Source organism: Podarcis tiliguerta, assembly GCF_965153285.1.
Source record: "Podarcis tiliguerta genome assembly, chromosome: 1".
NCBI lineage: Eukaryota > Metazoa > Chordata > Lepidosauria > Squamata > Lacertidae > Podarcis > Podarcis tiliguerta.
The window spans coordinates 57,939,031-57,953,359 of record NC_139534.1 but is presented as its reverse complement, the minus strand read 5'-3'; the positions used below and the strand labels follow the sequence as shown (position 1 = coordinate 57,953,359).

General features: G+C 44.3%; 2 protein-coding genes across 2 annotated transcripts; both read left to right on the top strand.

Annotated features, from left to right (window-relative positions):
- The first annotated feature begins 4,251 nt into the window (after positions 1-4,251).
- LOC310666752 (uncharacterized protein) lies at positions 4,252-8,617 on the top strand. The gene is made up of 2 exons (XM_083418020.1): positions 4,252-4,534; positions 7,913-8,617. Exons 1-2 carry the CDS (start codon positions 4,337-4,339, stop codon positions 8,096-8,098), a joined length of 384 nt encoding a protein of 127 aa, XP_083274146.1. The 5' UTR covers positions 4,252-4,336; the 3' UTR covers positions 8,099-8,617.
- A 2,271-nt stretch (positions 8,618-10,888) lies between these two features.
- LOC310666767 (interferon-induced transmembrane protein 1-like) lies at positions 10,889-12,840 on the top strand. The gene is made up of 2 exons (XM_083418021.1): positions 10,889-11,222; positions 12,192-12,840. The coding sequence occupies exons 1-2, from the start codon at positions 11,022-11,024 to the stop codon at positions 12,333-12,335; spliced, it is 345 nt and encodes a 114-aa protein (XP_083274147.1). The 5' UTR covers positions 10,889-11,021; the 3' UTR covers positions 12,336-12,840.
- Positions 12,841-14,329: the final 1,489 nt, after the last annotated feature.

The following is a 14,329-nucleotide window of genomic DNA, read 5'->3' as shown; positions in this document are numbered from 1 at the left end:
CTTTCTTTCCAAGTAGTTTGGGCAGTAAAGCTTCATGTGGTGAAAGCCACCAAGGGGTCTTGTGTTCTAGTAAAGTGCAGCTTTACTTCTTACACTTTCCCATTCAGCTAACGTTAAAAGCAATAAAACTGTATTAATATACTATAAAGAATTAAATGAATTATTCCAGAGAAAGCAATTCAGTTAGTTACTAGCTAAATTTAATTCCCAGCATAAAATAAATTATATCTACAGTTGAAAGTCCAGAATTCTCAAGTAGTATTCCAGATAAGAAACAAAAAGTCCAACACTTTCAAACAAAAGTTATATGGTAGTTCTATAAGTAAAATTAGTATTACCAAGGGGCAAAAGAAAAAAATTAAATTAGGAAGGATATAAGTATGGGTGTAGCCCAGGGCGTTTTTTTCCAGCCAGAACACACTGGCAGACCCTGGATGGAAGTTGGCGCAGCACATGTTTTTGGCACTTTTTAAGGTAGCCCGATGTGGCGCATATTTTTGGTGCCCCCCCCCCAAAAAAAGTTCAACAACTTTGGCACTGCCACCCTTAAATCAAGTAAAGAAATAAAAACACATAACTAACTGACCAACTGCATCACAGATAGCTCGGTTCTGTGCCCCCCAATTTAAATTCTGGCTACACTCATGAGTCTAGTCAGAGTTTAGGGCAAGATGGACCTTGGAAGGAAGTAGTTTGTGACAGATTCTTGGCCATGGAAACAGAAAAGCTGCAAAATTAAGAAAAGCGTGAAGAACTTAGATGGAAAATCAAAGAAGACATTGGTCAACATCAGAACCCCCAACAAATAGGGGAAACTGTGTCTGAGAGTGTGTGAAAACGTACTTGGAAGCAAATAATTCCTCCCCTGAAAGGATTCAGTGTCCATGAATGTTATCTTCTCACTAATGCAAGGACAAAAATGTTCCACTCTTGCCAAAGAAACAGCAGCAAGAAAGCCAGAGATTCTCCCACCCTTGTCTGTGTATCAGTAGAAATTCTGTTGGCAACCGATCATAGTCCAAAACATTTCTTGCATTCTGACTGATTCTCTCTAGTTGCCCCCTAAATAATTTCCTCCTCTTTAAAATGTCCTCTATTAATTTATGATTTCAAGCAAGATCCTAGGTCTTATTTGTCTTTCTTTTAATCTGAATCCTTCAACACCCTTATTCAAAGTAATCAGTGGTGCCATTATCAACAGACCATTGGGAAGAAGTCTGAGGCCCCAGCCCAAATGGCCACCTGCGTAGCAACCGGTGCCTAGGGCGGGGCATGCCACCTGAGTGGTGTCTTATTTTTCAAATGGTGGACTGACTGTGATTGAATTATGTGAACTGTGAACTTCTGGCTACTTCAGATGACAACTTTGAGCTAAGCCTCACTTTCCCCCCAAATTCTGACTGTGAAAAGTTCAAGTGCGGCTTATATTCGCGACCATGCAGTATGCAGCCAGGAGCGTGGGGCAAACAGCACCAGGAATGCGGCAAAGTGGCGCCCACCCCGCATGTCCTCTCCTGCAAATGCTGGGAAGGGAGAGAGCGAGGAAGGGGAAAGGCTGCTGGCAATGCAGTGCAGCTCCCCCCTCCCCCCCAGTATGCAGCCAGGCAAGGAACGGAGTGGCTTATATTTGGGTGTTTTTCCTTTTTTTTCTTTCTCCCCTTCCAATTTTAAAGGTGTGGCTTATATTCGGGCCAATACAATATATTGGCCTATTGCTACCTCTTTTTCTTAATGGTGACATGGACCATTCATAACATAGGAATATTTTCCCCAACTGTGAGGGCAGTAAGACAAGCTACAACAATTAACGTTATTCACTGCTTCTTCTCAGGCTGCATGGAAAAAGCATTTCCGAAATTAATTATGATTGTGCAGGTAAAGTGTAAATGATAGAATTCTACAGGATGGACTATTAGTGTGTGAAAGCAGTACAGATCCAATGATCTCCAGACAAGCACCTCCAGATGATGGAGATGTCAGGTGCCATCCTGGCACCCAGGCGTCTTCACTTGGTCGCAAGTGGCCAATAGCCAGGTGCAAAATGTTCCTGGTGCCTGTTTAATTTAGACCATGACTTTATTATGATGTCAGAAGTAATTTCAGAAGCTACAGAACCACCCACTAATCTTGAGAACCTAAACAACAGGTCATAACTGTAAAGGATTACTGTCTATACTTTATAACATATTAGCAAAGGGAAAGCAGGTACATACGAGGATTTTAAATCAACTTGGGAACAAGATATTAAAGCTACACTTCAACCACAACAGTGGGATGCTATTTGTATCAAAGCTCCATTTAATTCTGTCCCACCAAGGATTACAGATAGCTTTATAAAACTCATTTTACATTGGTATTTTACTCCTTCCAAGTTAAATAGAATTAACTCAGATTTGCTTCTCATGTGTTGGAAGAAATGGTGGTGAAAAACGAACTTTTTCTCATATACAGTGGTCTTGTAAAGAAACATTTAGTGTTTGGTCTGAAGTTTTCAAAGAGATGGGAAAAATAACTAATCAAAAAATGCAAGCCAGCTGGCTTCATTGTTAATTTTTGATGATTTCTCACGAATTATTTTCTTTAAATATTTAATAATGATTTGTATTGTGGCAGACAGAAAAGTCAAAGCAGAACACTGCAAACAATATTCAGCATTTACTGAATCCATGGTATAAGAAACTTTGGCAAATCACGGTAATGGAAAACGTGGCTTTTAAATGGAATGCACAAAGGAAATGACCAGAAGCAATCAAGATTTACACCACATGGTACAAGTTTATTGAACTTATGGCCTCACTCCAGTAGCTCACTTCATCTTCCTTCAACACACGGAATTCTGCCGATAACTACTTTTGTCTGCTCAGAAATCGCACGACAGAACTGACCATGATCTGTATAACATATGTTACGATATGCTCTGATCTTCCTTCCTCTCTCTGGTTTTTTTCTGACATGCTGTCTACCCTCTCCCATACCTTTCTTTTGTTTCGTCGTCATCGTTATGCTGTTTCTTTATGGTTATACGTATATGCACTACCAAAAATGTTTAAACCTCATTAAACACATCACGGAAGAAAGAAGGGTATATAGTATAGTATGCACGCAGCCATAGTAAAGACAGCTCACCAACCTTTGATGGGGGAGGGAAGGGCGGCTCTGTAAACAATGTTTTGTTTAATGTTAAAACCAATCCTGGAATTGAAAAATGCCGCGCGGAAAAGCAAATACTACTAAATGACCAGGCGGAAACCTAACTTGACAAATACTAGATTCAGGTAGGTATCCATGTTGGTCTGACGCAGTCGATATATAAATTTTTTAAAAAGTCCAGTGGCACCTTAGAGACCAACAAAGTTTGTTCTTGGTATAAGCTTTCGTGTGCATGCTTATACCACTTGTGCATGCACACGAAAACTTATACCAAGAACAAACTTTGTGGGTCTCTAAGGTGCCACTGGACAATTTATTTTTTATTTTATATATATATATTGACAAATACTGCCCAACCATTCTTGGAAGGATTCAAGAGTCACTAAATTTGAAATCTGGGAATAAAAGGAATACTGGAATTAGGCAGCCGAAATCTGACCTTCTTGAATCAAAACGCAAAGCAGCATCATGATTCTCTCGCCAGCCTGGCGTTCCCTTCTCTTCCCATCACGAGGCTATTTTACCTTTGGGAGAAAGCGATCCGAGTTAGAGCACTAATGCAGGAGAGAAGAAAGCAACTTCCGAGTTTTGTTCACTGCTCGCCTCCTAATTCTGAGTCCACCGCTTAGCCAGCAGGCTCTCCCCAAAAAGCTTTCCCGCCCACCCCCAGGGGCTCCCCAAGCTTTTGGCCACAGCATATTAAGGTCTCACCTTGCGCGGATGACACTTGTTGAAAACCTACAGAGATTTCGTTTTGACTCTGAATACAACGCCAGCACTAAGCTCAAGAAGAAAAAGCGAAGAGGGTATTTGGGAAGGGGGTACAACAGTACAGGATCCCAAACCGAGGGGCGCACATCGCCACCCGATCGTTGAATAAAAGGAATCGGGCTCCGTTCCCTCCTTGATCCCCGTTTCTGCCGCGCGAAACTTGTTGCAGCTGGAAGAAAGTGGTTTCGAAGCGGGTCTTGGCGAAGCCCCCGGGGGCAGCGCCGCCTCCCACTGCGAGGAATTCGCTCCCCCACCCGCTGCGCTCCCTCCCTTTCGTTTCCTGCGAGTCTGGGGGCCAGATTCAGCCCCTGGGCGCGTCTTGCCCAATCAGAGCGCGAGAGCCGCGCCCAGCCCCGGGCAGACTCCAGCCGCGCGCCCTGCGCTCGCCGTCGCCACTCGCTGGGGACCTCTCACAATGCAGACCGCTCCGCACCACCCCGTCGCCATCCATATGCAGCCTCACGACGGCAAGGAGTCGGACGCGCCGCCGTACCCCTACGCCAGAGCGGCCACGGGCCCGCAACCCCAGGACTACGTGCTGTGGTCCCTGTTCAGCTTCTCGTTCCTGAACGCCTGCTGCCTCGGCTTCGCCGCGCTCGTCTTCTCCATCAAGGTGAGGGAGCGCACGAGGGCTGCTTGACCTTCCTCTCTTCTCTGCTGCCTCCCTCCAGTATTATTGACTTCTCCCTTGCACCCAGTTGTGGCTGGGTTGTAGTTATTTCTTGCTCCCTCCTCCGCCAAGCCTGGAGCACTCCCCTGCTTTGCTGGGGCAGTCCTCTTTATTTCTTCTGCCTCCCTCTTTAGAAATTCAACAACCTGTTTTCTGAAATGCATCACCTGTTGAATTTCTGCCTGCCATGAAGCTCTTATGTAGGCATGACCTTCGCTCCCCCCCACACGAAATGTGTTGATCGTAAGCTAACTCTTAAAGTATTTTCCACCACACCCATTCCCAAGGAAGTTTTAATTCCCCTTACCTCATCTAGCTGTGGTTTCATTAAGAGAACTGGATAATTGTAGGATGGAAAATCACAGGTTGAAGTTTACTCCTCATTAGCAGACATTTGCTGCACTCAGAGCTCTAAAACAATGGATGTGCTTGGCACTTCTTCTTTTATTAATAATTAAGTATTAAATATATGAGCATATTCACTACTGTTATTTTCTAGCCGTTTGGAATCTGATGTTCTGTACAGTACAGTTTGAGCATAAATCTTCCAACAGCAAAAACGAACAAACCATCAACTTTAGTTCTTAAGACTGTAATATGATGTCAGCAATTCCCTTACACTGGTAGCATATTGCTTTAAGTCAGAAAGAAAAGAACATCACAAAATTAAAAGCACAGCATACGAGTAATTGTGTCTCTCACTCTCTGCAGTGTTTGTGAATGTAATGAAGGTTCCACCATTTTCCAGAGAAAGTGTTCTTGGCACGTCCAACAACATGTGCATTTGTTACATTCTAGAATAGCAATAGTAATAAATCTACTGTAGCAAAAAGGACAAAGGGGCTTTGTGGCACATGAGAAGCTAACAGTCAGATTTTGGTAGCATGAGGTTCTGTATAGGCTCTGGCTTTCTGGGAATGGCACAACACATGCTTACCATGAATGTTGAGAAATGTCATGTTGTGATTTGGTCCTTGTTGTTGTCCTTAATATTTGCCAAAATTGTTGGGTGAACCCAAATTGCCCTCGTGGCCCCTCTTTTCCACATGAAAACTGTAGGCATAATAAGTGACCATGTAGTGAGAGGTTGGGCCATATTCTGGCACCCTTATTCTGGCATCCCCAGTGGTGTAGCTAGGGCTTTTACCGCCCGGGGCAGTCACGGAGTTTGCCATGCCTCTCCCCCATCCACTCTGACTGTCCTTCCCTTCTCTTCCGCTTCCCAAGGGGCGGGAAGGAGCTCAGTTCCCATCACCTCAGACTCCACACCTTCTTCTCTTTACTTGTAATGCCTCATCGTGTATGTTGTTTCTCTTGCTTCAGCCACAGACAGAGTGGCAACCCCCATCCCCAAATAGTGCATAACTGGAGGAATAAGGGAGAATGTAGTCTCTCATACCTGCATGCTGCTTCTGTGGACAGCCATAATACTGCTCAAGTAAGGTGGATTTAGGTGGTGTCATAGGTGCTGCCCCCCTTGCACCTGTGACAAACCCTCTCAGACCTTTTTGTGGCCCACCACAGGCACAGGAAAGCCCAATGGGGCTCGTCGTAGGTGCAGTGAGGCCCACTGCAGCGAGGCCTGGCCCCTTAAAGTTGGGTGTCTGAGTCCCATCCCAATTTTGTCAGGAGAGCTGAGGTCTACTCAGCCATAGGGAGTTGGCACTTATGGGTGGTGTGGTCAGATGAGGGCTGCAATCTTAAACCTTCTGAAGTCTAGGTAAGTGCTTCACAAAATTCCCTGTTTAAAAAATCCCTGAATTGCAGCAAGTGACACTGGAGCCCATGGGAATGGATTTTTCTTTCTGTTCTTTTAAGTCCTACTAGTCCTTTTCAGCCTGAAAGGTTCTGCGCTTAGGTAGGAATAACCAGCTGCACAGATATAGGATGGGGGACACTTGGCTTACCAGCAGTACATATTAAAAGGATCTAGGAGTTTTAGTAGACGGCAACATGAGTGAACAACATGATGGTGCAGCAGCAAAAAAAAAAAGCAATGCGATTCTAGGCTGCATCAACAGAAGTCTAGTCTCTAGATCAAGTACCACTCCATTATGCTATGGTCAGACGACACCTGGAGTACTGTGCCCAGTTCTGGGCACCACAATTTAAGAAGCACGTTGGCAAGCTGGAACGTGTGCAGAGGAGGGCAACCAAGATGATCAAGGGTCTGGAAACTAAGCCTTATGAGGAGTGCTTGAAGGAGCTGGGTATGTTTAGCCTGAGAGGAGACTGAGAGGAGATATGATAGCCATCTTCAAATATCTTAAGGGCTGTCACATGGAAAATAGAGCAAGCTTGTTTTCTCCTGCTCTGGAAAGTAGGACTCGAACCAGTGGCTTCAAAGTACAAGAAAGGAGATTCCAACTAAACATCAGAAAAAAACTTTCTGACAGTAAGAGCTCTTTGACAGTGGAACAGACTCCCTTTGGAGGTTTTGAATACTCCTCCCTTGGAGATTTTTAAGCAGTTGGCTGGCCATCTGTCATGGATGCTTTAGTTGAGTTTCCTGCATTGCAGGGGGTTGGACTAGATGACCCTCGGGTCCCTTCCAACTCTACAATACTATTAATTCTATGAGAAAGGAGCCAAAAGAGGAAAATTGCTCTCCAAAGGTGTATTTCCAAGGTGAGAAGGGGTTTAAAGTGAGGCAGGAAAGACATGGAAAGGTGGGATACTTCAAAAATGCAGTACCTTACTCAGGAAAAGAAACCCATGAATAACACCTGCATGTAAGTGCTGAAGAGCTATGCAGTGCAGAAAGATTTATTTTCCTCCCTGTGCAGCACAGAAATGAAACTTGCTGGTAGCTCTGGGGTGGGAGGGTTTGGGGGTGGAAATTTCCATCTGTAGACCACAGACACTTACACATCGTGCCCCACCAGCTGCAGGTGTTTTCTGTTGCATGTGAGAGAAAGTGGGTCTGTGCTTCTCTAAACAGAAGAGACTGAATCAAGAAACAGAGGTAACATGGAAGAGCAGAGCTGCTAGATCACACCCAGCCAACATCCTCCCATTTGCAAATACTGGCACAGGACTGCAAGAATTACTGAGCTCAGGCGTGTGAAGTATTGAGTTCACATTGCTAGGGAGGAACTCAGTGGAAATGGCTGCTGATAAAACAGCTACACAATACCTAGTTGAATCCCACGCCAGAATATTAATCTACCATGTATAATCACCGTGTTTAAAAAACCATGAAAAGTCTATAGGGGCTTTAGGTATTCAAAGCCTATCCAAATGTATTTTCAGTGTTAATTCTCATTGTTCTTTTTAATTTTTAATTCTCTTTTCTCTCCCTCCCATACCTGCCACTTTCAGTCAAGGGATCGCAAAGTTGTTGGAGATCCTGAAGGCGCAACTACCTATGGCAAGACCTCCAAGTGCCTGAACATCGCTGCTCTGATAGTGAGCGTCATAATATTAATCATCTTCATCATCATCCTTAGTACCTTCGCAGCAGCTTTCCAAGCACAAATGCAAGAGATGATGAAGAAACGCCACTAATTGTAGTGTTGGCTCAGTGGCAAATTGAGAAGGCAGAATATTTCCCCCAGCATTATAGCATTGCTTGTAAGCTTGGGCTTGCCTTTGCTTCTCTGAGTGTACTCAACCTGCTCATCCACTTGCAAGGAAGGAGGCATTCCACACAGAACCTGGTACTTATGGAGATGCAGAAAGGTCAAGGCATGTTTGCCTACAAAGATGACTAGATGACCCCTAGGGTCCCTTCCAACTCCACGGTTCTATGATTCAATGAAAGATGGAGGAGAGACTCAGATGTCATCTTGAAATTCACCATCCAGTTTAAGATGCTTATTGAGAAACAACGTTTGTTTGATGCTCTTTCTTTGTTCAAGATCTGGCCTTCCTTCATCCTGTTGCTCATTAAATTTAATCATTTTTTTATTATTATTGGTTTTCCAGTTCAACAGGTTTCTCACTCAAGATGTGTACTGCAGCTTTTCTGTATTGAAACATGAAGTCTGGGGTGAATTCTGAGCAAATAAACACATGCCTACCTTATTCTGCATCATTTGCTTCCTTGTTGGTATAAAACTTAAAACATTGAGGCTCCCCTTATGTAGGATTCTTCAATATTGTGGTTTCATGGGCCAGACTGGATGCAACTTGTAGATTCATGTAATATTCTGATGACTGATGATATCGTGCAATATTTTTATACATGAATAAAAAAAATTAAGCTGGGAGGTCAGTCATTTAGGGGATCCAAATATCCCTAGATCCATTAAACATTTAAATATATGGGACTACTTAATTCTCTTGGAAACACACACACGGCATCTTTTAATTAAAATGGCCCTAGGTGTAAGAATTAGCATTGCCGACTGTGTATCTTCAGCCTAGAATTAAACCACAGGGGAAAGCACACACTCTCATGACAACAGTGTACAGATGTTGCCTTCTATCTAAAAAGGTTCACCCCATGAGAGAAATGTGCATGTTGGGAGAAGCTTGCTCATTTCTTCCCTTGTATACCTCCTTAGGGGATCATGCCTTAGTAGCTGAGAAAGTGTGTTGTTGTGTGTGTTGTTACGCCATCAGCATATAGGCAACTCCCAATTTACGTGGGGATAACATTCCAAGGCATCAGATGTTTAAGTAAAATCACGTTCATTTGAAGCACCATTGAGAAAGCCTGCAAACACCCCGTTCTGCCCCTTTACGTGACATTTTTGGGTCACTTCTGGGTTCAATGCGATGCACGTGCGCACGCACATATCAGTTGCCGTAAACGGTCACTGCCTGTATATGGTGCTTTACAGAGAAGACATGTTCTTGCTCCAAGGGGCTTACAATCCTAAATGTTGCCTTCTAATGGCCTCTCCCTGCCTCAGTGCTGGCAGTCTTTCAAATTTTTAGGTGGCCTGGTGCTATGTTTATTTGTGCTTATAATTTGATGATTGCCAGATGCTGTTTCTGGTAGCAGCAGCTATCATTCCACTTTGTTAGAAAGCCTTTGAGAACTTCCCTCTTCTTTAGGGAAGGGGAAATGGTTGCCCTCCGGATGTTGGATTTTGAGATTACAGTACTAGGTATGCGTCCAGAGCCAAGTGTGCACCCCACCGCTTTGAGACAATCTTTAAACCTCTTTTGTTGACCACCAGCGTTACGCTTTCCATTTTTAAGTTTAGAATAGAGTAGTTGCTTTGGAAGACGATAATCTAGCATCTGTACAACATGACCAGTCCAACGAAGTTAATGTTGAAGAACCATTGCTTCAACACTGGTGATCTTTGCTTCATCCAGTACACTGATATTAGTTCGCCTGTCTTTCCAAGTGATGTGTATATGTGGGTCCAGAATTGGCCTCCACAGTCACTTACGGATTCATTGTTCAAACCATGTTTATGGAAGACAATCTTACTCAGCTATGGGTGATCACCAAAGAAGAACACCCCACCGCTCATGTGTATTCATGCACACACTACCAAGAGGTTTAGGAGCTTCTGCTTTAAATATATGGCATGCACACAGCCTTATTTGGACCTCTTTATCTTTTCACACTTGAGATGCATATTTTTAGGATCCATCTTATTTCTGTGATTTTAAGTTGTTTCAAACTATTCACTAAATCTGTTTTAAGTGTCCCCTGCCCTGGGATATTAGGATGAAGGGTGGGTAAACAACAGGCAGAAAAATGATTAAGGGGTTCACCAAGATGCTCAGCAGTTTTCAAATGGTCTGAGAGTGGAAAGTTTGGAAATCAGTGTTGTTGACAAAGCAACATCTGGGAGATCCTTGGCCACGGCTGATTCCAGAACGGAAAGGGGCGTGGAGAGCAACAGATAGCCAGAGGCTGCAGGAAAATAATAGAAGTCATTGCAGCAGCTGCTCGCCTCCCAATTCTGGGAAGCGCAAAGCGAGTCCATCGCGTGGTGAGCAGGCTCTCCCAAAAAAACTTTCCTGCCCACCCCAGGAACTCCCCAGGCATGAGGTTCTGCACCCCTAACAAAAGCTTGCCCCCACAACAAAAATCCTGGCTACGCCCATGTCCCGAGGTGTTTGGCCACAGCATATTACGGACCCAGGTAGCGTAGATTACACTTGCTGAAAGCCTAGAGGGATTTCCTTTCCACTCTGAAGACAAGCCAGCAGCAACACCAAGCCGATAGTAAGGGATCAGAAAAGGAGGGGTGCACATCGCCACCTGCTTGTTGAATACAATAAGGGGGGTTCCGTTTCCTCCGTTTCTACTTGCTACAACTGGAAGCAGGTGTCTTCCAAGTGGGCTCAGCGTGCAATTGCGTCCCCCTCCCTCCACCGCCGCGCTCCTTCGGTTTCGTCTTCTCCAAATGAGGCTCAGGGAAGCGCCCGTCCCAGCCCCAAGGCGGGACCCGCTCTCTCTCTGCCCCTCTCCTGAATCCCTTCGCCACTCGGCCGTGGGCAGCGCAGGGAACTGTACGCCATGCAGAGCGCTCCACACCACCCCGTCGCCATCCGCATCCAGACCCACAGCGGCTATGAGCCGAGCGCGCCGCCGTATCCCTCCCGCGCCGGAGAGGTCGCCGCCCCGCCGCCGCAGGACCATGTGCTGTGGTCCCTGTTCAGCTTCTCGTTCCTGAACGCCTGCTGCCTCGGCTTCGCGGCGCTCGTCTACTCCATCAAGGTGAGGGAGCGCAGGAGGGCTGTGCGGGTCTCCTCTCTGTCGCCACTGCAGTCTGCACTTATCTCTCTCCCCGTGACTGGGTAGTATTTCTTTCTTGCTTTTATGTTTCGTTTACTGGAGCATTCACCTATCTTTGTGAGGCAGTTCTTTCTCTTTATTTCCTCTGTCTCCCATCCTAGGCTCACTACCACTTTGCGTTCCTTTCTGGCAGGCTTTATACCTCTATTCGTTCATAAGACAGGTTGAATGATGATGAGGATGATGATATTTATACCCCACCCATCTGACTGGGTTTCCCCTGCCACTTTGGGCGGCTTACAGCATATATAAAACATAATAAATTATCAAAGTTCAACAGATGCAGGTTCCCAACGGTTTGTTTTAAGAAACACTTCACCTGTTGAATTTCTGTCCGCCATACAGCTCTAATATACATATGAGCCCTGAAAACTCTTAACAAGCACTTAAAGGATTGTTCTCCACCTCCCTCTTTCCTTTCAAGTTTCCCCAGAAACCCCTGAAAGTACATTATGAAAACTTGTACACCATGCTTCTAACAGGATACATCTGTAAAACGTGTTCTTATTAAGTGATCCACAAGTTAGTAGAAAAACCTTTGGAACTGGTCTTTGGTTTTCTGGAGTATTTGTGAGTTGAGGACCCTGGCTGGTAGCTCTGGGTGAGAGTGGGGGGCAGGGACTGGGGCCAAGAAGATGGGGCAACTTAGACTGAAAGTTGCTCCTATCTCTAGTCCACAGACATGTGCATCTTGCCACTGTGCTGCAGGTCGTTTCTGTTGCATGTGGATTATGATTCTAACCAATGCAGTTAGTGTTGAGGAGTGTGTGTTTTGATAAGATTATACAATCATGGAAAGTTTATTGGAGCTTTAAGCGTTCAGCATGTACAAATATATGTCCATTGTGAATTTTCATAATTAATACTGTTAAAAATTCTCTCCCCTTTCAGTCTAGGGATTACAAAGTGCTTGGAAATTCTGAAATTGCGGCTGCCTATGGCAGGACCTCCAAGTGTCTGAACATCGCTGCTCTGATACTGAGCATCATATTCTTCATCGTTTTCATCATCGTCATCGTTCGCTACAGCAAATAGCAGCAATGGTGTAGATGAAGAGGAATGACCACTGAATGTTGGCTCAGTGGCAAAGTGTGTGCAGAATATTTTCCCCAGCGTTATAGCACTTCTTGTAAGCTTTTGCTGCCTTTTCTTCTCTGAGGGTACCCACCCTACTTCTTTCACTTGCAAGGAAGGAGGCATTCTACATGACACCTGGTACATCCTGCATTTCTGGAGATATAAAGGTCTCAGCACTGTTTGCCACGAAGGTGGAAGAGAGACTCTGATGTCATCTTCAACTTTGCCATCCAGTTTCAGACTTTTATTGAGAAAATAAAGTGTTTGTATGAGTGTTTTTTCTTTGTCCAAGATTCAAATTTGTGGCCTTGCCTCTTCCTGTTACTCATGAGATCTAAGCAGTATTTTTTATGATCTGTTTTCTACTTCAACAGGTTTATCACTCAAGATGTACACTGGGAGTTTTTCTTTATTGAAACATGAATTATGGGATGAATTTTGAGCAAATAAAACTAAGTCCTTATTCTGTTTGAACATTTTCTTGATAAAATCATTGAATATTTTTCAGGATCTAAAACATTGAGACTCCCCTTTGTATAGTTCTCCAGCATTAATGCTTTACAGGCCTACATCCATATATTATCATGACTTTTAAATGAATGAATAAATAAATAAATAGGGGGAAAATTAACTGGGGGACCATTAATTTAATGGAACCAAATGAAAGAGCATGATTTTGTACGTATGTATGGTAACTAAAAGGGTGTAAGATGTAAGAAATCACTCTTCTGTGTACTTTCAGCCTAGAATTAAACCACTAAAGAAAGCACATTTCTTCTTCTTTGGTGATTGCTTGTAGCCAAGAAAGATTGTCTTCCATGAAAACGGTCTTAATAGTGAGTCTGTAAGTGACTGGGAGGCCAATTCTGGATCCACACGTCCTTCCACAGTGGGGACATAGGTTTCCTGGAGGGAGTTGATCACAGTGAGGGTTTGCCAAACATGCCTTCTTCTTAGCTCGTTTCTCCTTCTTTCTCTGGGTTTGTGCTGCTTCAAAGTCCATAACACCTTTGGTAAAGGCTGCTCTCCAGCTGGAGTGCTCACCACAGGCCAGTGTTTCCCAGTTATCAGTGCTTATGTTACATTTTTTAAGATTTGCCTTGAGAGCATCTTTAAACCTCTTTTGTTGTCCACCAGTATTTCGCTTTCCATTCTTGAGTTGGGAATAGAGCAGTTGCTTTGGAAGACAATAATAAGGCATCCAAACAACATGACCAGTCCAACAAAGTTGATGTTGAAGAATCATGGATTCCACACTGGTGATCTTTCCTTCTTCCAGTACACTGATATTCGTTTGCCTGTCTTCTCAAGTGATGTGTAAAAATTTTCTGAGACACCATTGATGGAATCTTTCGAGGACTTGGAAATGGCATTAATAAGTGGTCCATGTTTCATAAGTGTACAGTAAAGTTGGTCCCGGTCCTCAAACACTCTGTGCTTCAATTGAGAGAAAGTTGCGCTTGCAGAGCTCAGGTGATGCTGGATTCCAGCATCAATGTCAGTTCTTGTGGAAAGATAACTGCCCATGTAGGAAAAGTGATCAACACTTTCCAATGTTACACCATTAAGTTTTCCAGTTCAACAGGTTTCTCACTCAAGATGTGTACTGCAGCTTTTCTGTATTGAAACATGAAGTCTGGGGATCACGTTCGCAACCCGAGCGTCCACTGTATCTGAATAGCAGTGCCCATCAAATATTTTATGGGGGGCCCTAGGAGATGGCTCCTATACCCCCGCCCCCTTTCTTAACATGAGAATGGAGGGCAGAAGAGAGGCATGGGATAGCCATCCTTTAGCTCGAGATTGTTATTATTACTTATTAGCCTTGATGGACGGCCCGAATGGAATCTGTCTTTCCCACCACCCTCACCCTGGAGACTAGCAGAAATCGCTGTGTAAACCATTTATGCCGGGAAGTCTGACACGTGTCCGTCAGAAGGGGTCAGCTATCT